This window comes from Ostrea edulis, chromosome 4 (genome assembly GCF_947568905.1).
Source record: "Ostrea edulis chromosome 4, xbOstEdul1.1, whole genome shotgun sequence".
Taxonomy (NCBI): Eukaryota; Metazoa; Mollusca; class Bivalvia; order Ostreida; family Ostreidae; genus Ostrea; species Ostrea edulis.
The window spans coordinates 9,089,402-9,116,451 of NC_079167.1; the positions used below are offsets into that span (position 1 = coordinate 9,089,402).

At 34.0% G+C, this 27,050-nt stretch overlaps 2 protein-coding genes across 5 annotated transcripts in view; one reads left to right on the forward strand and one right to left on the reverse strand.

Annotated features, from left to right (window-relative positions):
• Positions 1-13,437, reverse strand: part of LOC125668679 (transmembrane channel-like protein 7) — a 40,327-nt gene extending 26,890 nt beyond the window's left edge. The window contains exons 1-6 of the mRNA XM_048903012.2: positions 13,232-13,437; positions 4,405-4,723; positions 4,053-4,089; positions 2,189-2,270; positions 1,457-1,758; positions 205-356 (exon numbers count right to left, since the gene is read on the reverse strand). Of these exons, the coding sequence (XP_048758969.2) occupies positions 205-356; positions 1,457-1,758; positions 2,189-2,270; positions 4,053-4,089; positions 4,405-4,723; positions 13,232-13,358 (1,019 nt within the window). The 5' untranslated portion in view covers positions 13,359-13,437. The remainder of the gene's footprint in view (positions 1-204; positions 357-1,456; positions 1,759-2,188; positions 2,271-4,052; positions 4,090-4,404; positions 4,724-13,231) is intronic.
• A 4,742-nt stretch (positions 13,438-18,179) lies between these two features.
• On the forward strand, positions 18,180-26,198 carry LOC125671420 (cilia- and flagella-associated protein 58-like). Of its 4 annotated transcripts, none has more exons than XM_048907155.2 (7): positions 18,180-18,811; positions 18,915-19,298; positions 20,402-20,605; positions 20,945-21,037; positions 21,968-22,120; positions 25,059-25,121; positions 25,206-26,198. In XM_048907155.2, the coding sequence occupies exons 2-7, from the start codon at positions 18,921-18,923 to the stop codon at positions 25,512-25,514; spliced, it is 1,200 nt and encodes a 399-aa protein (XP_048763112.2). In that variant the 5' UTR covers positions 18,180-18,811; positions 18,915-18,920; the 3' UTR covers positions 25,515-26,198. The 4 variants fall into 4 exon arrangements, with proteins under 4 accessions (XP_048763112.2, XP_056017875.1, XP_048763113.2 ...); XM_056161900.1 differs by having other exon boundaries at positions 18,240-18,811; positions 18,893-19,298; XM_048907156.2 differs by having other exon boundaries at positions 18,240-18,512.
• Positions 26,199-27,050: the final 852 nt, after the last annotated feature.

Consider the following 27,050-nt stretch of genomic DNA (forward strand, 5'->3'; position numbering starts at 1 on the left):
ATTATAACTTTCCTATACCAAAGTTTGAAAACTGTTTTCATAGTGTGTTACTGTAGGAAGGCAATTCACTATCAAACATTCACCATTCAGCTGCTAGTTTCATTGATACTGATGATGACTATGAAATGATGAAGATCATCACAGAATAATCGCCCTCAGATGATAACAGTGGTGAGAGATATGGTAATGGTGGCAGTGCCTTACTTCTTGATGATCAGGATGAAGCTGAGGAGAAAGCTACAGATGACACTGATGAGGTAGGCGACTCCAATATTGTATATCACTTCTTCACCATCCTTCTGGGACGTCCGGTTATTGTACGCTCCATAAAACATTGGTGAGCTCTCCATAAAACCCTACACAGATAACACAGACACTGTAGTAACACAGTAAAACAGAACCACACTGAACCTCATGGAAACTGACTTCATTTAAACCTTAATTCATTTCCATTATTTTGCATTTATTTAAGAAATAAAAATACCTAAGTTGTTTGCATAATAATAATAATAAAATTTATATAACACCTTATATAAAACAAATTACTCTAAGGCACTTTACAAGGGTAAGAAGAGGACTAAAACAGTAAAACACAATTAAATTAAATGATAGTATGGTGTTTTATTTGCAAAATTACCAAAATAAAACACTACAATTAAGATTGATAGCTAATTTTTTTTTGTATGATGGAGATATAAAACAATGGAGGTAATTTGTATTACATGTTTCCGTTGTTTATATATCCCCCAAAATACAAACAACCTCAACTCCTTATAATTCTATTTTGTAATATATAAGTTTTTATGTCAAGGTGAAAGGCCGGTGCTTTTTATCAAGAAATAAAATGCATTGACACAGCATCATTACTGAAAAAAACTAGTATCGACCAATTATCACCAACAATCCAAAGTTGATCACTGAAGGCCTCCCGATTACAAAAAAATTTAGTTTTAATAATTGATTAAATAAAGCAAAGAAAAAAAACACATGACTAAAACATGAAATAACTAAAAATAACTTAATATTTTTCACTTTCATGAAAACAATATGGCAGCACCTAAGAGAATGAAGAGTTTGATATAAAAGAAATAGTTTCTGATTATTTTATTATCGATTATGAAAATTTTCCAATTTCCCATCACTAAACAAAACATTGGTGTATGTTCATATTTTGGAATGCACTTACATTTTCCACACATTTGTTGTGAGCAAGTTTTACTGAACAATTCCATGTTCAGTTTCTTGTATTTTCAATCTTTTTTCTAATCCATAATTGAAACAAATTTGATAGCACTCCTCACATAATAGAAGTTGAATGCACACTGATAAGAAACCATTTAACAAAGCAAAATTAAGGTCAACAAAAAGTACACCCACAAATGCACTAGAAGAATTGGGAGGAAAGTAGTATACCTAGACCACAGATACGCTCTAACAGATTGTCTCCGATACTTACCGTTCCCTGGATGAGATCCAGAAACAGTGTAGCACTAGAGTGGACAGCTCCATGAACTTTGTCCATGTGTCCAATGTACTGCTGAGTACAGTTCACTGCCGCCATTAACGTTCTGTAGTCCTCGCTGGTTACATTCAAGTCTGGAGATGATTTGTTCTTCACATAATCATCAAAGCTGGAGGAGTTCATGGCAGCATAGGGAATCACTAGGATTCCAAAAGTAATAACCAAGATGTAAAAATTCAGAAACATGAGCCATTTCACAAAACGAAAGTAGGTCATCACTGCCATTCCATAGTGACCTGTAAAAATAATTATAAATATCAAAGAATCTGGTTGAAAATGGCCTATTTCAGCCTTTAAAATTTATCACTCATTATAAATAAAATATCCAAAAATCAACAATACGATAAACATGCATGCCTTCTACCTGTCTTTCATAATGCTGTCATATTTGTGTTGGTTTATACTGATGTTTGGTTATAACATGTATCTGCCATTTTAATTTCTAGCACTGAATACATTGATATACAAGCAGTAAAGTGATAATTAAACAGCTTATAAGTGTGTTGGCTAGTTTGCAAGTATCACTTGATGCAAATGCTTTTACCATCAACAATTCATGAATAAAAGTAGTCACAAATAAATGTTGGTTTACACTTTGAACCTTTTAATTGCCATGTATTCAAGCTAATGCCACATTATTTTAGTACATTCTGTGCATGTCTTTACCCTCTATCTCCCTCAGAGTTCCATGGAACATTGTCAGAGATTGCCGAATGTCCTTGAATATCATTTTCCATTTGTGCCATTTCTAGAAAAAGAAAGAAAATAATCAAATTTCAGAACATTTCATCCCATTTTGCCAAAATAACAACAAAAACCAATATAAAGTAAATTAAAATAAATTCGAATCTAAATGTATTGTTGAGAAATTAATGAAATACATTTAAGAAGGATCATTAGTATAGAATCTAAAATGTTAAAATCAATAATAATTTCTACGTAAAAATTTTAAAATCCAGTAAAAAGCATGGCTTAGTGTAAAATGCTGATTCTGGACCCTCCAAATTTGACCTCCAAAATGGAGAGAGGGTGGAGCCTCTTGTCATAAGAGATTGTTAAGGGAGGAGCTTCGGATATGAATTTCAACACATTTTATTCTATCTGTCATTTTCTGTACTTTCCTAGTTCTGTGCTGTCCAATAAATTTGAGATAAAAGATAGCAGTATAGGGCCAGTTCAGGGTATCAAACCACATGGTGACTGAAAGATCAAAATTCACAAATTGACATATGCTGTACATCTCAATAATAAAGCATCTGTCAGGAATATTCTGTATTATTTATCAACACATACTTTTGGAAAGTGAAATTGTATTAAGGGTAAGGGTGTTATACTGGAAAAGTGAAATGGCAAAATAGCAGATTAAGTACCCATATATGTCATCATAAAACAGAAACAGCATCTGGGGTCAGATAACATGCCAAGTATGACCTGATGCATTTCAAATCCTGACAAATTCATAATCATTTATAATTATACACAAAAATTTCAGGTTTATGTGAGAAAATCTATTTCAAATATTTATGGTATACATGTTGATTTTCAAATTTTTTTTTGTCCCAGTACATGTATATGTAAACTGAATTATAAATTATTGCAAAGGAACCACTTCTTAATCCTTTAGAAAAACTCTCTCTCTCTCTCTCTCTTTCTCTCTCTCGATCAATCTCAAATATTGTGATGAAAATAGATGTGATTAACCCCACAGAATCTATTTTAATTAAGTTTACCATTTCAGCAACAAGGCTTGTCAGATTGTAATAGGGCTATGGGTCTAAATTTATTTAGTGGAGTTGCATTCAGTCTTTGTTATATTCTGTGAGCTTCAACATGTTCAAAGAACTGTGCTTTGTTTGCATAACTTTATACCACAAACATTACTGTCTGACATTGAAAGGACAGAATAAGCTATGTGTTGAAATTCACTCCAAAAGCCCCACCCCTGACAATCTCTTATGACAAGTGGCTCCACCCTCTCTCCAATTTTGGATGGTTCAGAGTCAGCATTTTACACCAAGCCTAAAAGCGCAACACAACATACATAAAACAAAATATCACAATGTGTGGAGATGTGTCATTTAATACAACAGTGACAAATAACTTAAGTTATCATGAACAAAATCAGAACGTATTAAATGCAGGAAGCATGCAATGAAATGACAAACACTTTGTAATACAGGAAAAACTCACTTCAGGAGGCTTATTTTACTTCTCTTTGCTAATAAAAAGTTTATACTGTTGTTGTAATGTGCATGGACAGTAATTCAACTGATTAATTATCATACAAGGTTGACGATGGAACATAAAAACATGACTTATTGATGGCCAGTGGGTACATATTACTTGCTTCACTTGACTCATGATTCAGAATTTTAAAAATGTGTTCCCAGCTGGTTAATCTGGTTTTTACACAAGAAATTAAAAACAGAGAGTTTTCGTGTCTCTTAACATTTTGACAGCTCACTACAGAGTGTATTTATCACTGATGATCTTGTTGATTTGATTCAGTTTGATATTTAATTCTACATACCCGTGCCTGTATTTCTATTCTCTCCAAGGTAGATACCCTACAAAACACAGAACAAAGTGCTGAATCACTCTCACCATGAAATGCCACATCACTCACTGGTTACTATAGTTCTGACATTTCTGAGGTCATCAGTATTTTAATTTGACATTTAAACAGTTTATATTTCACAGCAATCAATCTGTGAATTGTGTACCACAAAAATGTCAAAAGCTAGCATGAAGTCCACAATCAATATGCCAATATTTTCAAAACTATGTTTGTGTGATTATTACAACTTCATATTAATTAAACTGACAGTTACTATACATTGTGAACCTGCAGATTCCCGAGTTTTGTGATAATAGTCACTTACTTGACAGCTCTGGCCACATTTCTAAAGGATACTCTGTTCCTGTTTTTCAGATCCTCGTATCTCTCCCAGAAAGGTCGAGGCCTGACATATCGTCCCTCGCTGATCTTATGTAAATCTATCCTTCTATGCTTGATGGATTTGGATGCAGTATACCTCCTGATCCGAACACTTGGGAGTTTACTCCGAATGTCTCCCTGTAGATCCAAATCATCATTCAGTAGCAGGGTCACAACTTTAGATCTTTCAGGTTTCCGAAGTCGTGGATTCTTCCTCAACCTTACAATGACTCCTGTGTCAGTTTGGCATCTTCCTCGAAATCCTAAATGACGGTTCATTTTTAACACAATCAGAAATGCATGCTCTCATTCTTCATAAGCCGAAAATGTCTACTTGAAAACATTGCATAAATAATTAAGATAAATATGGTGTTGACCCCAAGGTAACCTTGCCACAAAACATAAACTGTCTGTAACTACTTATCCGACCAAGTCTGTAGATCGAGGGACAATAATTAATCCATCATCGATTACTAGTAATTAAATGAATCATGACAGAAAGGTACGCACTCTCCTTAATGTGTAGGACCTTTGCCAGTACTTTTCACACGGTCACAGTCTTTACGGCTGGAAGATAATGAATAAGTTCAACCTGGTCAAGCACACAAATTCTTTTGTCATGGAAAGATGATCGCTATTGTCAAAAGAAATCAACCAAGTGACTGTCTGTATGTTACACTGTTTACAATCTAAAGTTTATGATGGATGCAAATAGAAATGAGTGGACATTTCCTATAAAGAAACATTTTACTTGCCATAAGGATGTGCAAGTATCACTTAAGACAAGTGTTAAACCAGAAAACCAATATGCAGTGCAACTTATTGTACTTAAATGAATTCATAGTTTAAAATTTATGTGAAATATGTTTACCTATAAAACATTAAGTTTATTCACATATGTATATGCCTTATCGTAATGATGCACTTCTCCAACCAAGCAGACAATGAGATTTGAACTAGTTTCTCAAACACAATGCAAGTGAACTGTGCATATATTATCACAGTGTGAATTGTCTCTTATCAAAGATGGTTAACAGAACCCAAAATGTATTGTCAAAGTCTATAGAAGCATGTATGTTTCATTTTCTATTTTAAAATTTTTTAACACAAGAACCATTTTCTGCTGCTTGCCAGGAAAAATAGACAAATTCACAGTTCAAATTGTTATCAGAGAATTAGTGGAGAAAAACCGATTTATCCCTTCTTTACACTACCAATATTACCTGAGCTTACTGCTGACTGTAAGATGGTGGCCGAGGGACATTAACTATTGATATGTTTATGGTCAGTGTGTGCTCAATGTAAGCACTGGCATCCTATTTTGTTATAAACATCTTCTTTTTATTTAATAATGTCATATTCTGAATCAACAAATCCAATTAATTAAACAGTCAAGATGATGTAACCAAACAAAAGACAAAAGTTGGTCCTTTCTATGAAAAATAAATAAATAAAAATACCAGAACTGAGAACTGCAATCAAACAGACTCAACCAATACCACAAACAACTGACACTGTCACTAGATAAACATAGAAATGATCTAGTGATCGTGTGCATGTGCAGATTCAGGATCCTAGGAGTCCTTAGCAACCACCCACTCCCCACCCACCCCCAAAAAACCAACACAAAACAACAATGATAGAATGTGTCATATCATGTTGGGGGTGGTTGCCAATAGAAACAAAGAAGTGATTGACTTTTAGAAATCAGAGTTCTATTAAGAGGTATAACCCCCCCCCCCCCCCCCCCCCTCTTCCCCTTTGATGAGCAAAGCAAAACTAATAATAAATATCCCTTGTAAATGTTTGGATTCTATGTCTATTGTAATTTTATAGCTCTATTAAAGTATAGGATAGGAGTTTACTGGATTAAATATATTAGGGATAGATTGGGCCTTCAGTGGACATGTTTTTTATGATGATCACAAGAATTCTCCAAAGTTTGGAAATAACTATGAACTTGGTTTATCATTTTACCACTGGACTGATTAAAGAAAAAACATAAAATACATTAATATTTCTTTCAATGTATTGGACTAATGAATAAAAACAAAAATTTATTTCACGTACCATAGTTGAAATATATGAATTGACAAGTAGGCATGTTTTCTTATTTTCTTTTAATAGAAAATATCTGCACTTGATACATGAACCTACCAAGAAATAGCTTTTAATTATATGACAGTTCATATAATTTGTAATTGTTGCTTTTAATACAGTAATTTCAATTATATTATGAAAAGAAGAAAAAAAATTGGGCTGGCAGCAAAATGGATGGGTCAGTCTCACAACCACAAATTTAGACCTATACTTAGCGCACAGGGAGGTAGCAGTGAGGGTTAATTAATGTGCCAACGCCTATCGCAACACACGACCTCTGTTTTTAAGGTCATACTCAAAAGATATGTGATTCTCACTTCTAAATGTTAAGCGTTTGGCAAAGGAGCAATCACTACATATGTTCACTTCTTAGGTTTGATGTGGCCATGGCATGAGTGCGACTCAAATTCAAGAGTTGAAGACTTCCCACTTACAAAGTGAACACTCTACCACTGAGCTACCATGACTATAGGGAAAATCAGTGTACCAAATTTTATGTCTGTCATGGTTTCTCAAGATATTGAGCAGACAATATATTCCTATGGCCAGAATAGTTTGATCCTTGACCTTTGAACTTGTGACATAAAAAATTAAAAATTAATAGGGGTCATTTGCTCTTTAGAGGCTTCAACTACAAGTACACCATATTTGATGTCTGTCAATGAAAGGGTTCTCAAGATATTTAGTGGACAATATCTACGTATGTCCAGAGTAGTTTGACCCTTGACCTTGTGACTTCAAAATCAGTAGGAGTCATCTACTCCTTAAGTAGAACCATTGTATCAAGTTTTATGTCTGTCAAGCAAAGAATTCTCAACATGCTGAACAGACAATATCTTATGATGTCTAGTTTGATATTTTTCTGTTTGATGGGTAGTCTGTATATCATCGCTTTTTCCAAGAAAGCCTAAAATAAGGTTATTTTTGTAAATGATAGTTAAAGACTTCCTTTTCCTTTCAAGCATTCTTCAAAATCTTTCATAAAGGTTTGTTTGAACATTTTCACATTCCCAAAGAATGCTCAATTGTTTCGTCTTCATGGTGGCAAAAAGTACCGAGCTTGGTATCTGCCCATTTGATTTTAAATAACAAGAGGCCCATGGGCCACATCGCTTACCTAAGTCACCTTGATCCATATCAGAAGACTTTCCATATATATTTGCATGTAAAACAGTAGTCCCTATTATGGCCCTAACCTACTCCTGGAGAAGAAGATTTTTAAAGATTTTCCCTATATATTTGTATGTAAAACTTTGATCCCCTATTGTGACCCCATCCTACCCCAGGGGGCCATGATTTGAACAAACTTAACTCTGCACTATGTTAGGAAGCTTTCATGTAAATATCAGCTTTTCTGGCTCAGTGGTTCTTGGGAAGAAGATTTTTAAAGATTGTCCCTATATATTTGTATGTAAAACTTTGATCCAACCTTGTGGCCCCATCCGACCCCCGGGGGCCATCATTTTAACAAACTTGAATCTGCATTATATCAGGAAGCTTTCATATAAATCTCAGCTTTTCTGACTCAATGGTTCTTGAGAAGAAGATTTTTAAAGATTTTCCCTATATATTTGTATGTAAAACTTTGATCCCCCCTTGTGGCCCCATCCGACCCCCGGGGACCATCATTTTAACAAACTTGAATCTGCACTATATCAGAAAGCTTTCATGTAAATATCAGCTTTTCTGGCTCAGTGGTTCTGAGAAGAAGATATTTAAAGATTTTTCCTATATATTTGTATGTAAAACTTTGATCCCCTATTGTGGCCCCATCCAACCCCTGGGGGCCATGATTTTAACAATATAGAATCTGCACTACCTAATAAAGCTTATCTATAAATTTCATCTTTTCTGGCCCAGTGGTTCTTGAGATGAAGATTTTTTAATGACCCTACTCTATATTTACCTTTTCTTGATTATCTCCCTTTGGAAGGTGGCCTGGCCCTTTATTTTAACAATTTAGAATTCCCTTTACCTAAGGATGCTTTGTGCCAACTTTGGTTGATATTGGCCCAGTGGTTTTTGAGAAGAAGTCAAAAATGTTAAAAGTTTAGAGACAGGCGGACAGACAGACAGACGGACGCCGGAATACAGGTGATCAGAAAAGCTCACTTGAGCTTTTAGCTCAGGTGAGCTAAAAAGGAGTTTCTAGCTAAAATTCTATGCATTATCCTACAACAAAGCACTAAAGCTTATGGTTATAAATTGAAATAGATAGAGAATTATCTTGTTTTACTTGGTATTTCTATGCCAATTTTATTCAAATTTTCACAAAACATTTTGGATTTTTTCACATTTAAGGATGATTACATGCTGAGTGATGTCATTGTAAAATTCTTAGAGCTTTATCCTTTATGCATTTAGTAAGACTTCTGGTGCAAACATGCCAAATAATATGGTGCCAACTAAGGACAGAAATTTTAAACCTGTCTCTATAATTTTCTACAGTATTTCAAAGGCTCTCCTGTGTTTTAAATGGGTACATTTTTCTGTCAAGGTTTATTTGGCTCTATTTTTTCCCGTTTCAATATTTTAGCAGAGTGTTAAAGAAGTAGGTACAGTTTCCAAAGTCATTTGGCCCAAAATATCAATGATTTCACTTGGAGCTCAAACCCTGGCATTCAAATAAAGAATAGTTTAGCAAACCCAAAATCCGCTCAGTTTGATCAGCAAAATGATTTGTGTCGTATGACGAGAGCTAGAAGTTGGCATAAAATTGCAAAAATGGCATTTTCAATGAAAATATCCTCAAATTCAGGTGGTTTTCTTTTCAGAAAACATACAGCGCATGCGTCGAGCAAATTCATATTCAAGTATGTTTTTCATCTTAAAATAATACACAATATATATCATTTTCATTTTGCTCGACAAATGCGCACATCTTTTCCTGGGCAATAATCTGTATGACATTTGACAGTTTTCGGGCTTATTTTGAAAAAAAGGCGGGAAATGTCTTATTTATGATGTCATAACGCTATCCAATTAGGAATATCATTCTGATTTTGTTGACATAGTATACCTGGCATATATTTTACTTTCTTAAAATGCTGAATAAGGTTAATTCCAGACACATTTTATAGAGAGAAAATTTTTGGGCCCTTTTATGTATACAATCGTACCTTGTTCTTTGGCAATATTTCATTTGAGAATCTTGCAAACAGCTAATGCAGTCTCTCATCTAGATTAGGCCAAGAGAGTTCTTTTAATATGGATTATCAAAATCTACCATTATAATAATAATAATAATGTCCTTTATTTAAACAGGATAGCACAATTAGTTTAAAAACTAGTTTACATTGTGGTCCTGAAAACATATATACAGACAGCAGTATTATACAGATACAATATAAAATATATACAGACAGCAGTATTATACAGATACAATATAAAATAGTATATGAATGTCTGTTGTATACATACCATTGAAAAACTACATACTATATTATAAAATCGATTGCACAACTTGTGCTTGCTTAGAGAGCTTTTAAATATGTTATTCTAAACTACCCTAAAGAAAAGCTGAGCATGACTTTGAAATGTAACATCCATTTTATTAACAGTGAAACTATAAAGCACTGAATGTTCCTAGTGTCAAATGAAAAGCATTTGCCTCTAAGTCTTTGCCATTTTAGAAATAACAGTGTTCATAAGAATACCAGCAAATATAAGAATAATTCTATTTTTTCTAAATTTTTAACATCATCTAAAGAAACCAAATATATACATACACCAGAGCATTTAGCAAACTTCTGATTATTCATACTTTTACGATTGTTTGACAGTAAAGATGGAAATACAATGAGACTTGATTGTTATGCAATTTTAATGTTTCAGATGTTATTTTTAGGCTTTATTCATATTTCAATTTGCCTTTACAACGTTCAAAACATTTGGGTCTATGCCTTGATAACAAGAAAACATATGTTGTCAAACATAAAATTGAAATCTATGTGTAGTCTTTTTTATACATCATGTAATTACATCTTTAAGGAAGCTTTTAAAATGAGTATATAATATATTTTCTGTGTTTCCTTCAACTTCTTTGATTCTACAATGCATCTTACATTTATAAATGACAGTTGCTATAGTAGAAATTAAGTTATAAATTCAAAATGACAATTCTTTGGTTCTTTTCAACATAAAATCCAATAAGAATGTGTTTCCATTTGATGTCAACTCTGATATCTTTTGAAGCTATTTCCCATATACGTCTTACATTTTCACAAAAATAACCACCAAGTTTTTAAATCTATTTCACCTTTTTCAAAAATAAGGAGGGTGATCCTTATCTGAGCAGTATATTAAAATAGCCTGGAATTTGCACTTGTTTAGATGTAAGCACTCTTTAGCTCCTAGTCACTTTCTGTCTAATGTTAAATGACCTGTAGTCATTGTTTACAGCTAAGCATTTTAGCTTACAGGTCCACAGAACCAGTAAACTGGTCCTGTACCAGATTTATCTGTTCTTCTGGTAACAAAATGTAAATGTGCTACTTAAAACTTTTATCATGATTATAAGATATTAAAATGCATTGCCAAGTTTTTATACCATAGAGTCGGGGGTCAAAAACTAGAGACGGTCAAGTAACCGGAACCACACATATTATCTCATTTGGCCTTAAGGTGAACCATACATGTTTATCTAAATAAACATATTAAAAACTTTTCCCTCCGATATACGTAAGTTGGTACTATAAAATATCAAATTTGATAGACAATAAGCCAATATGACTTGAGGGACAGCTTATGTATTTTGAAGTTCAGCCCCTTCCTTGAAAACATGAATCCAGAATATACTCTTTGTATTTCTTATGATATGGGTGATGTAATCAGCTCAACACGTTTTTGCTTTGTTGAATCTAGATTTGAATGAAACCATTCTATTCTGCATTGCATGTAAAGAGTTTTAAAATAACTACACATTGATATACATGATGCCCAATCATTCAGGCCAATCCACTAAAATTTTTCTGATTTCAATGATCTCTGCCCTCACATCATTGAGTGAGATCTATGCATGGCAATGTAATACAACATAAATCAATTTCACCATGGCTATTTTTCACTGACAAAGTACATTGATTAGTATATTTTATAGCTTATTAGGTTTCCCTTGTTATTGTACAAAATAAGTGGTTTTATTGGTCAAAAATATATATTCCTATACCATGCATTGAGAGATTTTGAGAGAGAAAATGGTTGTCATCATTTTCACAGCTAATGCCCCTTTAAAACCCCTAAAAAATACCATTATAGGGTTTCTTCACGAATCACTGGATGTGGGCAAAGCTCATCTATGGTCATTGTTACCCCCCCCCCCCCCCCCCCAAGACATCAGGGTGTTGTGTATACTTTTGATATACACAGTACATGTCTCAGGGCCCTCTGCAGAGTTTCTGTGGTCATGGTGTTTGTATAATGGTTGTATTCCTAAGGGTTGCTGACACACAGTCTACACCCACCCCCTCTTTCTGATCTCTCTCCTACTCTCAGTCATTGACTCAATGAATAATTTCTGCTATAAATATAGAGATAACATAAATTATTTCAATAAGTTACAAGTTTTAGAAACTAATGTGCAAATCACTGTTTGATTTCTGATTGTGTAATTCATAATACATGTATATAGAGGGAGGGGGGATTACAATTATATTAAAATTGTATTGTTCAGGGGTCTTTTTTAAAATTTGAATTATGAGAAAATAGCAGTTGTGGACAGGTCAATGCTATCAAAACTCAAGTATACTGGGCTTCCTCAAGGTCTAAAGAATGCAGGTAAGTATGTGCTGTTATTGTTGTTGAGATCTAATGTTAAAAGTTTGATTGACTGGCGGCCTACCATTGATCACCATACCGGAAGCATTTGGGGGTGTTAACTTAAAATTGGGTCTTTAACTTTGAAAACAGAAAATGTGTCTGGATTAGCCTTATTTTGTAAAAACGATTGTGTGATTCATATTTACAGACACTAAAATATATATAATGAAGGTGCATTCAATTAGGACATGATTTTAGGAGGTTATATTGCCATTAACACAAGAGGTGGGGGAAAAAAAGACTTAAGGAAAAGGCGAATATCAAATTGATTGCATAATTTCTTCAGAAACTTTATGATGTAGTTGTTGCTTCTTCTATCAACATTCGATACTTGTCAAAAAATATGTCATAGAGAAACAGTTTGAAACGTCCTGCCAAAGAAAACTGTATGATTTTAGAGTACGGACGAATTTAGGGGTTACGAGATATATAAAAGTAAAAATTGCACTGATTGGAATCCCCCCTCCCCATTATCATTTTAAAAAAAAAAAAATGTTCATTTCAAAAGCTATGAAAACAATACAATCTCAATAAATTAAATACGAAATAATGCAATGTACACTGCACTGATGAATGTTTTCATATCTTTATTAAAAACACACAGCTATTAAATCTGCGCCTGTTGAGATTCTTAGCTCTGGTGTTTACTTGATGTTTTTAGTCCCTGGGAACTAAACACATTTCAAAGTATTTTATCATTTGCTGTGTTTATTCGAAAAATATTTTCAGATTTTTTTCGTGCATTTATCATTAGGCCTAATACAGTAATACATTATACAAGTGGTGGGTCCCATGGGCAATTTTTATTTGGAAATATACTAAGATCTTTTATGAGATTAAAAATATACATATACCTTCCAGCTGCGTTATATTATCCAAAAGCGGTCTCTCGCTTTCCTCTTCTGTAGTAGTTTCAGAAAGCTCTATTTTCACGATGCTTTCTCTAAGTTCTCCTACGCTGTCGTCTTCTTTGGCAGCCATAACATCTTCTGACAGTAAGTGCCAAAACCTATCCGCACTCAAAGACAATCCGGAAACTCGTGAGTCATGGAATGTATCATCACTTCCACATACCTGCGTACTCAAATATTGAATTACACAACATTTGAAATAACCTGTACCTGTGATAGGCCCTGAAACTGCAATTACCGCAATTACATCGAATGAAGTTGGCAATCGTCAACGTGAAAAATATATACATACATTACAGGCGGCTTTCAAGATCCGCCCCACCATAAAGATAGATCTCTCTCTCTCTCTCTCTCTCTCTCTCTCTCTCTCTCTCTCTCAGAGCTTAGCCCGGGGATGGGGGTGGGGGGTGGAGTAGGGGGTCAGGACTGGTAGTGAAGCGCCTTATGGAGAACAAAATTAAAACCTTGAGCACTGTGTGTAATATCATAAGTTTCTTTATGATTATTCCTTCCTGTTTTATGCACTTAGGACCAGCTAGGCCTAGTAAGCATTTTTTTTTTTTTTTTTTTTTACTAAACCCACCACTTACACCCCACTTCCTAGTCACGGGGTTTTTCTATGAATACTGCCTTTGGTTTTAGCTTTAAAATTGTGGAAAAGAAAGAACTTCGACCATTCCTTATACTTTTCAAATTTTCAATGAAAAGGATTTAAAAAGCGATGACAGAAAAATGTTGCAATTTGAAAACCTGCAGAGTATGCTCTGCCTAACTAAAAAACCGACGGAAAACCTATTACGTATAAATAAACCATGTATGATTTTATTAACACGTACCTAGTTTGATATCCTGTGGGTCTTCCGTTGGTATTCCATTGGCGGACACCCCCCCCCCCCCCCCCACTCCACCCCCACCCCCATATTATCCATTTTAAAAATAAAAATATGTCCAAAATCACTGAGATATCAATACGTCTTATTTTGTCAGAAATCGGTAACTTCAGAGTGTCCACCCGGGCTCCCATCCCTGGACGCACTGGAGGCTTCAATTCCAGCCTGTTACATTAAACAATTTGTGTACATGTTTATTCTATAAATATATGATATAGTCGGATAGTCTGTCCTCCATGCCTTCCATGTCTCTTTCCATTATAACATACATGGTATATATTGTATATTTAAGTCTAGATCTACATATTATCTCTTTACATATATTTATCTTATCTAAATGCACGTAACAATATCATAAGCACATATCATATTGACTTAACGCAACGGCGTTGTCTATTGTTAAATCGGGGGGGGGGGGGGGTGATCAAAATAAAAATTCCCCGACAATAATATACATTTTTTTTTTAAATTCCCATCAAAAGTCAACAATTAAAGAAGGAAGAAAAAGGAAAGAAGAGGATAACAGGGAAGTAGTCTTAATATTTGTAGTTATTCAGTATTGGTGTAAATAAACCCGATAGGCAATAATTCTACGTGCACTATAGTATTTTATGATCTGTTCTGATTACTGGTAGATACACGGTTTTCTTTCATAAATTAAAAACAAAAATGACTTTTAAATGTATTTTGATGTAAAATAACTCATCATTTTCAAACCCGAGAGATGTCATGTCCTGATATTTAGTAATTCTATATATATACATGTATATATTAAATGCACGACTGAAAATTCCACAGGAAGACTGAAGACCGATAACACGGTCGAAATATTTCTACAAAGTGTTTAGAGGTGTTTTTTTTTTATATTTTACTTCGAAAAAAACCCAGACTTTATATATATATATATATATATATATATATATATATATATATATATATGTATATATATATATAAGCACTAAAGTTCCAACAACACCCGATACCTCAAAGTGTCGGATCCACAACATGGATACAAGGTCAAATACAAAAAATTATACAAAGCACTAAAATGACCAACGACACGAACAACCAGATTGTCAAATGTCCCTTCTTCAGGACAAACGAAAAGAATTACATAATGTGGCCAATATCTTATGTAATTCTTTTAGTTTGTCCCGAAAATTTGACAATCTGGTTGTTCGTGTCGTTGGTCATTTTAGTGCTTTGTATATATATATATATATATATATACACACAAAACCATATTGATTAATTATGTTTAAAGGGACTGGTTCACGATTTTTGATAAAAATATTTTTCATTTCTGATGTTAAACATTAAAAATATAACTCATTTAATGTTGACAGCCAAAATTTTGACCTTCTGAATGCAAGAATAAAAGCAATATTTTAGCCTTGAATCTGTGTTATGTAAACAAAGACTAGAGTCTTTTTATGTATACAAAGAAACAAGTGAAATATTGAATTTGTAATATAAAGCATCTTAATTTTGCATAGTCACAAATTTTAACTTTTAGATGACACATTTTACTCCAAAAATGCTTGAAATGTGAAAGATATAATAAACTTAGATCGATATTCTTTTCTTTTGAAAATTTCGTAAACAATAACATACCGCAACCTTTGTTTACAAAACAAATAATAAACTCTCTAAAATGAGCTTCTGTGATAATGTATAACCTTATTTTTGGGGGGTGAAATCTTTTAAACACATTAGACAGTAGATTTTGATCATTAAAAGTGAAAAAGAAAATTTTGGGGAAAATCGTGAATCAGTAAGAGTTGGTATATATGATATTTAATTCAGTATCATTTGCAATGTTATTGGTTATTTTTCACTATTTTAGGTTTAGACTATAAAGCAAGGATGTATAAATCTCGGGAAGAATGATGACTCGACAGAGTGTCGTACGTAGTGTAATAACGCGAGGAGCTTGTTCTGATGTAGCCATTGTTTTTTATATCCATATTGAATATTTTCATAAATATGCATTTATCAAAATGATTTTCAAAAATTATAAAACACATTAAATTGGTAGAATACATATTCAGGACATTCACACTCTTCGATTTTATTAAATGCGATAATTAGTTTATGCAATTATTCATAAAGAATGATAAAACCAATTATAAAAAAACCCTCACTATTTCAATACAAACTTTATTTTCTGATTGCTATGATTATAGCCCATCAGGTCTATCAGGCCCTTACATTAATCAGCACATAACCCCCCCCTATTTGGAGACTTATACACGTAGCACACTATCCTCCCTAATACTACATGTCATGTACAACGTTTTTAGCACGTTCGTATCTGTAAATTGTAGATCTTGTCTTCTTTATCAATTTAAACAAAGGTTTTCCCCATTAGTGATATTCAATGATTACATGACCGGGGATCTCGTGGCTGTGTCGGAGAAAAATATTACACTCTTGCATATTTGATTTTTTTTTTTCAATTCAAAAGTGAATGCGTGTGCAAGTGGGATACGTAAACATTTAAATTTTTCGCATATATTTGTTAGTGGGAAATGGTGAAAAGGGCGAGGGCGGGGTAATCAAGAAGGGAACGGGCACTTGACGTGTGGTGCACACTCCCTTTGATCAATTATAGCACTCTACTTTTCATGTAAAACTCACATAACCTTCTAGCATGAACTGCATGCATTGACAGGGCTGCATAGTGCACTACAGTGGTTTTCCTTTGATATATTGATCATTTGAATTGTAGATGTTTAAAGGGTAATATTCCTTTCTTATATCTTTATACACAAAGCAGTCAAATAAAACATGTAACTCATCTTCAACAGTAGTTTTACAAAAGTGACAGAAACGACATTCTTTTGGGATATTTGGTTTTGAATATCTACCAGTTTCGATTTCTAAAGGGTGGGCAGATATCCTTAGCTTTGTTAATCTAGAGCGTTCTACTTTCACAATTCGAAATTTCATATAGTCTTGTAACTCATGGTTCTTCCTGTAAAAGAGTAATTTTCCACGTTTAGAGAATTCAGTGTTTTGTAGTTGCATGTTAGTAAAATGTGTTTGCATCAATATCTAATGATGGAAGACTTAGTTGTGTTTTTTTTTCCCATTTGTTCCTGCCAATTTTTTTGTATGCCAGTATCATAAAGGTTATCACTTCCAATTTAGCAGCCATAAGTATTGGATTTCTAATACCATTTTCATCACCATGGCTTTTTAAAAGTCTTTTGTAATATTTAAACATAGAGAGGAGAGCTTTAAAGCAGGTGGAGAATGTTCCTAGTTCATATTTAATGGCTAAATTTGAAGTGTTCTTCTGAATACCAAAGTGTCTTTTTAAATATTAAATGTTGTATTTTTCAAAGAAATGTTAATATTGAAGTCTGAAATCCAAATTTCAGAACCATATAAAATGATAGGTTCAATAAAGAGCAGAACAAAGTTTTAATAGAGTTTTTACAGATAATTCATCATAGTTTTGTTGTACAAAAAGCATTCCGTGCACGGTCAGCTAGCTGTTCAGCTGCATATATATTTAAGTTTACCATTACAGGTGAATTTATATATTCATGTGTGAGATGAATTATTGAGTGATTAAATGTGCAAAACTTGTTTCCTGAAAAGGTGTGGATCTACAGTTTTACTGGCTTAAATATGTACATAATTATATATATTAATTAATACATTAATTAGATACAACAGACATAGAATCCATGTATTTCCAGGAAACATTTATTTTGCGCAGAAAACGAGGCCCGAGTGGATCGAAAGGAGTGTGGAGAGGAATGACTGCTCAAGGCGGAAGAGTAGTGGTGTGACGAAGAGTTTTACTGCTTGTCCACCCTCGCCCCCATCAGTGAATGACTATGGTGAGAGAGAGAGAGAGAGAGAGAGAGAGAGAGAGAGAGAGATTCGACACCCCACTCCCTACCCCAGAAACTGGTAATTTTGTCTGTAAAAATAATAGTATGGGTCTATACCATATCACCCCAATAAAACACTTCCTTGTGGTTTTTTTTTTTTATTAGGGGGTGGTACATACTATTATCATTACTGACAAAATTACCGGTTCTTGTGCTGCCTACATCCACATGATTAAGTTTTATTAAACTCCACTTCAAGTATAAAAGGATTATTATCATTATAATTAATATTATTTTGCCCAACAGCTAAACTTCTGTGAGGCTAAACTTCCCGGTTTACTTGACCAACAGGAAATAAACCGACATCATGAACGAATTATCCATAGTACAAAAGTGAAAGTAGGAAGTTCCACTGGAAGTCCCAAGTTGACGTAATTGGTGTTTCTGTTTTTGTTTAGAATTGTGTTCGCGCCCTTAGTTCTGTAGGTAAGAGTCTGGTATTAAGTATTTGTTCTCCGATATCAGCAGTCGAAACTTAAGAGGACATGGGCATGATCGAAATGGTGACAGTGATCGAGTGAGTGAACGTGACAGTGGGACCCCATTACCACTTGTGCTGAAAAGAAGGTAAAAAGAAAACAGGATTGTACAAGGAACTATGTACTGCAATGTGTTTGGATTAGTCTAAGGGAATTCCAAACAGTGAAATAAATAGCAACGCTGAATGTTTGTTTCGGAATGAAATTGCAAGATTTTTTAACCCTCCAGAGTCACGATGACAGCATGTAAGAGATCCTTTTTGTATCTAACCCCAAATTGTCGTAAAATCAATAAGAGGGTTCATAGTTTTAATATATTAATACAAGTACTTCATCTTTTATTGTAAAGTGTAAGATGCAGAAAGATCCCAAGTTAGTTGGTGGAAGTCGGAATACATTAAACGCAGACCTTGTTGTGGATGGAGATTTTTCAATAAAGCAACCAACAGTACAAAATTTGGTACCAAACCAGAAAGGTCATATTGTCTTGTCAATGTTCCAAGACTTTCAAATTGGAAATAATTCAATGGATCCTGGGAGTTTTCACAGTCCTTCCCAAGGTTCCCTCTCCATGGAGAGCAAAAGGAGGGAGCAGATGTTGGCAGACCTTTGGACACGGAATTCAGGAGTGTCACAAAATCAGTTTCTGTCTGTGGTCAGAGAGTTAAAGAGAGCTAAAAATACTGTGAAAGAACAACAGCAGAGACTGGCACTGTACAAGAATGCAAGTGTCGTAAGTGCTGTGCAACTTTTTCATGTATATTTTCAAATGAATGCGGGTGGTTTCGTCCCGATTACATATTCGCACCTAGTGGATTCGCACCAAGTGGTTTCGTCCCAATTTCAATGCAGGTAATATAAGGTAGAACATTGCCTTAGAGTCGAGTGGTTTCGCCCCGATGTACTAATCGAGTGGTTTCGCCCCAATAATATAACAATTTTTAAAACATATCTTAAAATTATAACGATTTAACATATCTCAAAATTCACTTTCTTTAAAATGATCAACTACTTTCACTTAATTAAATATTGCTGCTTTAAGTTTATGCTATAAATTGAATTCTTCATTTTGAAATTTATATAAATATATCTAAGATTAATAAAATCACATAATAGACACACTAATTTTATCTACATAATGCTAATTCTGTTTCATATGATAATTTTAACTTACTGATTTTCCACAATGAATGCTACTTGCCATGGCAAAAATTCTTGGTATAATGATAGAAATGGACATAGTTTGGACGTCGGTATATAGTATTCATTAATTTCAATTCAATTGCTCATCGTTAAAAGAGAGTATGCTCTGATCAATCGTCCCAACCACTGTTGCCATATATAAACATCCAAAAATTGTTGGTATAATGATCAAAATGAACATACCTTGGGCGTCGGTAAATTAATATATAGCATTCATCCCTTAATTTCAATTCAATTGCTCATCGTTAAAGGAGAGTATGCACTGATCAATCGTTCTGACCACTGTTGCTACATACTCAATGGGGGCGAAACCACTCAGGACGAATCCACTTGGGGCGTACAGGTAAAGGTGCAAATCCACTAGGTGCGAATATGTAATTGGGACAAAACCACCCGTCACCTTTTCAAACTTACATTGCACATTGTAAGTTTTTATATGGATAAGTAACTTGATTTCATTACTTACAGATTTTTATACCTTTTGAAATGCAAAGATTATTTTATCACATTGCACATTTATGCATGTAATTATTGAAAAAGAAAATATCTTATTTCTTGTTGTGAAAGGCAACAAACGGAAAAATTTAGCTGCTGTAAAGAAACAAATAACAAGTTTGTTTGCAAATCTGACAGGGAGACAGGCAAATCGAGACCAACAATGCTGTGGAAGAGAGAATGAAGGCACAACAGATTGAAATATGTGATCTTAAACAAAGGATTGAGAATCTTCAAGTTCACAAGAAGCAGATGAAGACTGATATTGAGGGAGTTTCTGTTGCTCCTGCATCAAATTCTTTTGAACTCCCCAGAACAAGCAGAGAAAACAGTTTTTCAAAGGTAAAATTATAAACTCATTGAAATTCTTTCCTTTATTATACATGTGTACTTATGCTTACTCATTTAAATTTTGCTTGATGGTAATCAGGGGGAAAGAGTACATACCACATACTGTTCGTTATCATATTTTATTATTAAACTACTTATTTGATAATTCATACACTGATGATATTGATAGAGCCTAAAAATGGTATAAAGCTTTGTGGCAATATCAACTGATGTAAAACTTGGTGAAAGCTGTTGTATTACACACATCAAGTGCATGGGTCACAACTTGGTAAAGTTTAGATGATTTATGCTGACCATTGAATGAGTCACAAGTGGTTTAATTTTTTTAAGGAGGATTGTGAAGTCAGTCGACGAGAGAAACAGCTTCTGGATGAGATTCACAATTGGAAACAGAAAGTAGAAAGCCTCAAAATGGAAAACACTGTATGTTAGTTTCATAAAATCACTCTATTACATGTACAATCTAATTAAAATTAGATCTTTGATCCGCTCATGCAATCGCTACACAAAGCGATTGCATGAGCGGATCAAAGATCTAATTTTAATTAGATTGTTACATGTAGTACATACATGTGATCATTTTTCAACCACAGATATGTACAATGCCTTTAAAAAGGCTTAATTTGATTGTTGTTGAGACATTTGAATATTTCATCTTTTCTAATTATCTAATCATACACTATTGCATTTGCGATTAGTAAATATTTGAGAAAATTTGAGTGATCACATTTAGTGACATCAACTTACAATTATAGATTTTTCCAAAATTTTTCCAACATAATATTTGAAAAATAAGATTTTAAAAACATTTTCAAAGTCATTAAAGATGCTTTCTTGGAAATTGACCCTTTTATCATCATAAATATTACGATGTCTACAGTAACAAAATATCTGCTATTATTTTGTTGTCAGACCTTTTATTCATTGTAAAAGATGTCGATTAGCAATACCAATTATGGCTTGGTTTCTTCTTGAACAAAACACCTGTTTGACCTATTTCTGACCACAGCCATGAAGAGCACTTTTGTCTGAGAATTGCAAAGCATATCAAAGTCCAGCAGTAGAAAATTGAATTCAAAATGAAAACAATGGACTTTAATCTGAGTGAATTAACCGTTAAACTGAATTTATAGGACTAGACCTGAAAATCTGTACAATTTTATTCTTTTGCATGAATTTTGATGTATGTACATGCGTGACAGCATGGGGTTGAAAAAGTGTGGAATCTTGTGTACAGGCTGTACATATCACATGTAAATTGTCTTGCAAAGCTTCATTATCTGATAAGACATTAATTTTGATAGTTTGCAGTGCATTTTTATTGAAATCAATAAATTTTGATTTCACTTTCAGGCAATGAAAGAAAATTACACAAAGTTGCAGAAAAGTTTGGAGGATCAAAGGTTTTCCTCTATTCAGAAATGGTCGGAACTCTCACAAGAGAATGCAAAATTTAGGAAAGACTTAAATGAAGCAGAGGAGGACAGGAATATGCTTTTAGAACAGGTATCATCGTATAGACAGGGACTATTTCAGAAATTGTAGCAGTCATCTAACTGGTTATGAGTATTTGATAACTTCATACAGTAATTTCTTTCTCAATACCAGTACTTCCCAAGGTCTTCTGGTACTTACTGGACATTTGGTCCAGTAATGGTTGAGATATTACTGGACCAAATCACATTTTACAAGACCAAAATTTGATATGCTTAATCCCCTATTGTGGCCCCACCCTGCCTTTGGGGGCCATGGTTTTGACAAACTTGAATTTACACTATATCAGGAAGCTTAAAATTTCATGTAAATTTGAACTTTCTGGCCCAGTGGTTCTTGAGAAGAAGGTTTTAAAAGATGTTCCCTATATATTGCCAGATAAACCTTTGATCCCTTATTGTCTCCCTACCTTACCCCCGGGGGCCATGATTTTAACAAAATGTCAGGAAGCTTTCATGTAAATTTGAACTTTCTGGCCCAGAATGGCATCGGCGACGTACTTTATTAGCCCAAGCATTTCACTTCAGATTCGTCAGTGGAGTAAACTTTTCCAACCCGTGTTCAACACCAGTGTTATGAAATACACAGTTTTTTTTTTAAAACTTGAGCAATTCGCGTAACTTTAATGCAAATTGTTCAATCAAACGTGCCCATGTTGCTCAGAGTATAGTTTAAATGCTTCATTTACCTGTTATTTATTACCTAATTCAAAGACGTCTGTAGTTTCACGGGATATTGCTCAATTGTATTATCACCCTCTCGGGGGAATTGAAGAGGATTGCAATGTTGATAAATATTCGAGTTAAACGTAGCCACGTTTTCTGTTTGCAATGACTAAAGAACAGAATAAATTTTGGGACATGCTGCTAAAAATTGAAAGTTTATCTAATCATGTATTTCATTGGGAGAAAAAAAATTATCAGACACTTGGTCCAGCCAACAACTGATATTGATCGGACCAAAACAAAAATTACCGGACATTTGCTAATGTCTGACGGACCTTCGGAATCACTGCAATACAGCAAAAGAGTCTGGATTTTCCCATATGTTTTTTGCCAACTCTTTTCCTTCTCAGAGAAAGAGTTGACTCTCCTGCATAAAAGTTTAAAAATTTTGCTGATAAATTGGAAGTTTCAAAAAAGGTCTTTAAAAAATTTCATCTGGCAAGAAATCCTAATATCAAGTATTTTCATTAGATGTCAATTAATGTAACAATATTTTCATTTAAAAATTGAAGAGGAAAAGTCTGCCTTTGTGAAATCATCATAGGATGTCCTATCTAATTAAAAAAATCTCAACAGCAATGATTTGTGCATACCATGGGAATATCAAAGCAGTGAAATGAGAAGAATGCATATATTCAACGACTTTGTAAATATTTTAGTTTTTGTTAGCTCAACTGAGCTTTTCTAATCATCTGTTGTGTGGTATCCATCTGTCTGTCTGTTCATTCATCCTTAAACTTTCGACTTCTTAAGGAGGTCGTGGCCTCCAGGGGTAGGGTGGGGTCACAATAGGGGAACAAAGTTTTTTATGGGAATAATCAGGGTAAAACTTTAAAAATCTTTTTTCTCAAGAGCAACAGTGTTATGATTAGTCATACATGTATCAATATGCAAGCATCAAGATATAGTGCAGATTCAAGTTTGTTCAAACCATGGCCCCCGTGGGATAGTTGGGGCTACAATAGGAGATAAAAGTTAATGAGAGTAATCTATAGGGGACAATATTTACAAATCTTCTTTTAAAGACCAGCATGTATCAATATGCAAGGATTCAAAGTAGTGCATATATCAGTTTACTCAAAGCATGGCCATGAGTGGTAGAGTGGTGCCACAATAAGGGATCTATATGGGGATTTAAAAAAAAAAATTCTTCTCGACGAGATCAGCAGAGCCATGATTTGTCGTCATGGCCCAAGTGGGGAGGGGAGGATGGGGCCTCAATGGGGTATCAGAGGTTTACGTATAGAATACATGTATATATAATCTTTGAAAATTTTCTCATCAAGAATCACTGATTAGATATAATATCAATGTGCAAGCATTTCATTTTAGTGCAGATTCATACATATGACTAGAGTTGGCTTTAATAGATAGAGAATCAAAGTTTTAAACAAGAATATAAAGGAATTTTTTTAAAAAGTTCCTTTAAGAGTAGCAGGGCCAAATCATATGAATATGTAATCATGGTCGGGGTTAAAATCAGGATTAAAGTTTATATAATACAAATGTACATGAATATAGGGAGAAAAAAATCTTTTCGAAAATCTTCTCCAGAACAGCAAGGCCACGTAAGTCATATTGATATTGAAACATCCTCATGTTGGGCGGATTCAAGTTCTTAGTCACAACCTTATGTGGCTTGTTTGGGGTCATAATATGAAGTCAAAATCTGTTGTGGGATTTTAAAGTGTAATGATCTTATGAAGAACAGTAAAGCCTCACTCAGGTGAGCATTGTGGCTCATGGGCCTCTTGTTTGCAATTTTTGTGTGCTGATGATGCAATATTATCGATTTTCAAACATTTTTGACATTCCAGTGAAATATCAAGGATATGCTTGTATACAAGTTACATACAGATTTATCTACCTATTTAATGAATTAATGGTTAATGTGTAATTATCAAGAAGCATTTCTCTTCATTTGACAATTTTAAATTGCAACAAAAAGGGGACAAATGTTCATATAGATGCAGACACACATCAAGTGCGTTGTTTAAAAATAATCTTCGAGATATGTTCCCTGATTTTTTGCATTTTGAGGCTCAGTCCTACTAATTCTGTTCAGAACTTGATCCTATTCATGGTCCGGTGAATCAGTTTTATACAATATAATAACTTGTAAGCAAAATTAGTCTTTCTAATAGTACTAATACCCATATTTTTGTTTGCTTTTTTATCTCATTTTGTAAAAAAAAAAATTTCATTATGTTCTTATCTCTTTAAAGGTCGAACAATTAAACAACCAGCTTAAGGATAAAGAAAGGAAACTGCACAGAATGCACGAGAGTGTAAGTACTCCAAAGAATGTTTCGAAATATATGTGTAAATCCACATGCTATTCGTAGATTTTAAAATGTTCAAACATATTTCAGTATGAGCAAGCAATTCAAGACAGAAATGTGTATGATCAAAGAATAGCAGAAATGAAAGCTCGTCAAGTTCAAAAGACCAATCCCTTATACTCCTCAAGTCCCAAGCCTGTCGTTTCACGAGTCACCCGTCCAAATTACAGTGAACATGGTGGAAGAACTAATAGTACAGTGGAGGATTTACACGAGGCCCTCAGGGAATTCCAGAGGCAGCCAAGCCATAATCCAAAGACATATAGATGTTCAAGGTGTTATGAAGATTTCACTTCTGAACAAGCCCATTTGGAACACATTCAAAAGTGTTATGATTAAATATAGTTTTTATTTCATGTCTTGGGCAGTAAATGTACTATAGATAACATTAAGGTTTGTATTATGTTCTGATATTTTGGTGATATATATGATTTATACTTCTTTTAAAAAAATATACTTGCAGTATTGAGGGAGGGGGCATGTTGGTTGTGGCTCAACAAATCTGCCATATTAGATGTGATAGAGTGTTCTAGTGCTTTGATAACTCTTGGTATAGACTATGATGGCCACTCATCCATGACTGGTGTAAACAGTTTTAAAATCAACTTTGACGACCTTCTATGAGGTCTTGTGCCTTCTCTGTTATGGTTGCACTGTGTTTTTTTGCAACTGGTAGTTTCCAAGCAGTTGCTGGAAAAGATGTACACAATATTTCATGATTAAATATTTGTAAAATAATAAAAGACATGACTCCGTGTCTTTTTGATGTGGTCAATATTCATATTGTCAAGCCTGTTAAAATGATGCCCCCCCCCCCCCCCCCCCCCCAAATGAATGAATTTAGCTCAGTTGCCAATATGCCCAATACTATTTAGTATTGGGTGTATTGATAGAACACACATTAGAAGCAAGAACCCAAATGCTGATGAACATCTCCATATCAATTGATGTACCACACAATATTTATATACATTGTGCATATTGTTCAATGTTTTTATTCTGTACAATAAACTTTTAAGTTTCCAGGCTGTTCATTTTTTAATACATGTCATGATTCATCATTTCATGATACTCGAGATGCTTTAGTTTTTGTCAACCAAAGTCAGCTTTGATTTACAAGCCAAAGTTTCTCTTAGGGTTATACTAGAAATGTTTGTAAATATGCTTGCTGATGTTGAAGGTGGAACTTCATAATTCACATAGTGAAAATGCATTAATTCTTTCTGTGTGTTGTGAAGAACTACTGTATCCATCGTTATAAAAAGCATGCAGCTGTCTATCAAAATTTAAAATTCCCTACCCCTGAGCCAGGGGTTTGAGCTTAAGAGTGGTGTCTAGATATTGGTATAAAGTCATGGAAATTTTACATCCTTGCATTGTGAAGAAATGCAGTATGGTTGTAAAAACCATATAGCTGTCTATCTAATTAAATTGTGAAAATCTTGGCCAATGATTTAGGCAGGCCTCAAATAGGTGTAAAATAAAAATGCATTTCATTTTTTGAAAATATTTAACATGTACTTTTCGTTATTGAGTTACCACTGAAGAGTTGTTACATGTTACTGAGGTGATTTTTACATGTTACTCAGGTGATCATTACATGTTACTCAGGTGATTGTTACAAGTTACTCAGGTGACCGTTACATGTTACTCAGGTTATCATTTCATGTTACTCAGGTGACTGTTATATGTTACTCAGGTGATTGTTACATGTTACTCAGGTGATTGTTACATGTTACTCAGGTGACTGTTACATGTTACTCATGTGATTGTTATATGTTACTGAGGTGATTGTTACATGTTACTCAGGTGATTGTTACAAGTTACTCAGGTGACCGCTACATGTTACTCAGGTGACTGTTACATGTTACTCAG

Bases quoted from the DNA above. Each gene is read 5' to 3' on its own strand.
- LOC125671420 (XM_056161900.1), top strand. From the start codon at position 18,765: ATGAAATTGCAAGATTTTTTAACCCTCCAGAGTCACGATGACAGCAT. The intron at 19,299-20,401 runs GTAAGTGCTGTG...CAAATCTGACAG, and splicing joins TGTACAAGAATGCAAGTGTC to GGAGACAGGCAAATCGAGAC. The intron at 20,606-20,944 runs GTAAAATTATAA...AATTTTTTTAAG, and splicing joins GAGAAAACAGTTTTTCAAAG to GAGGATTGTGAAGTCAGTCG.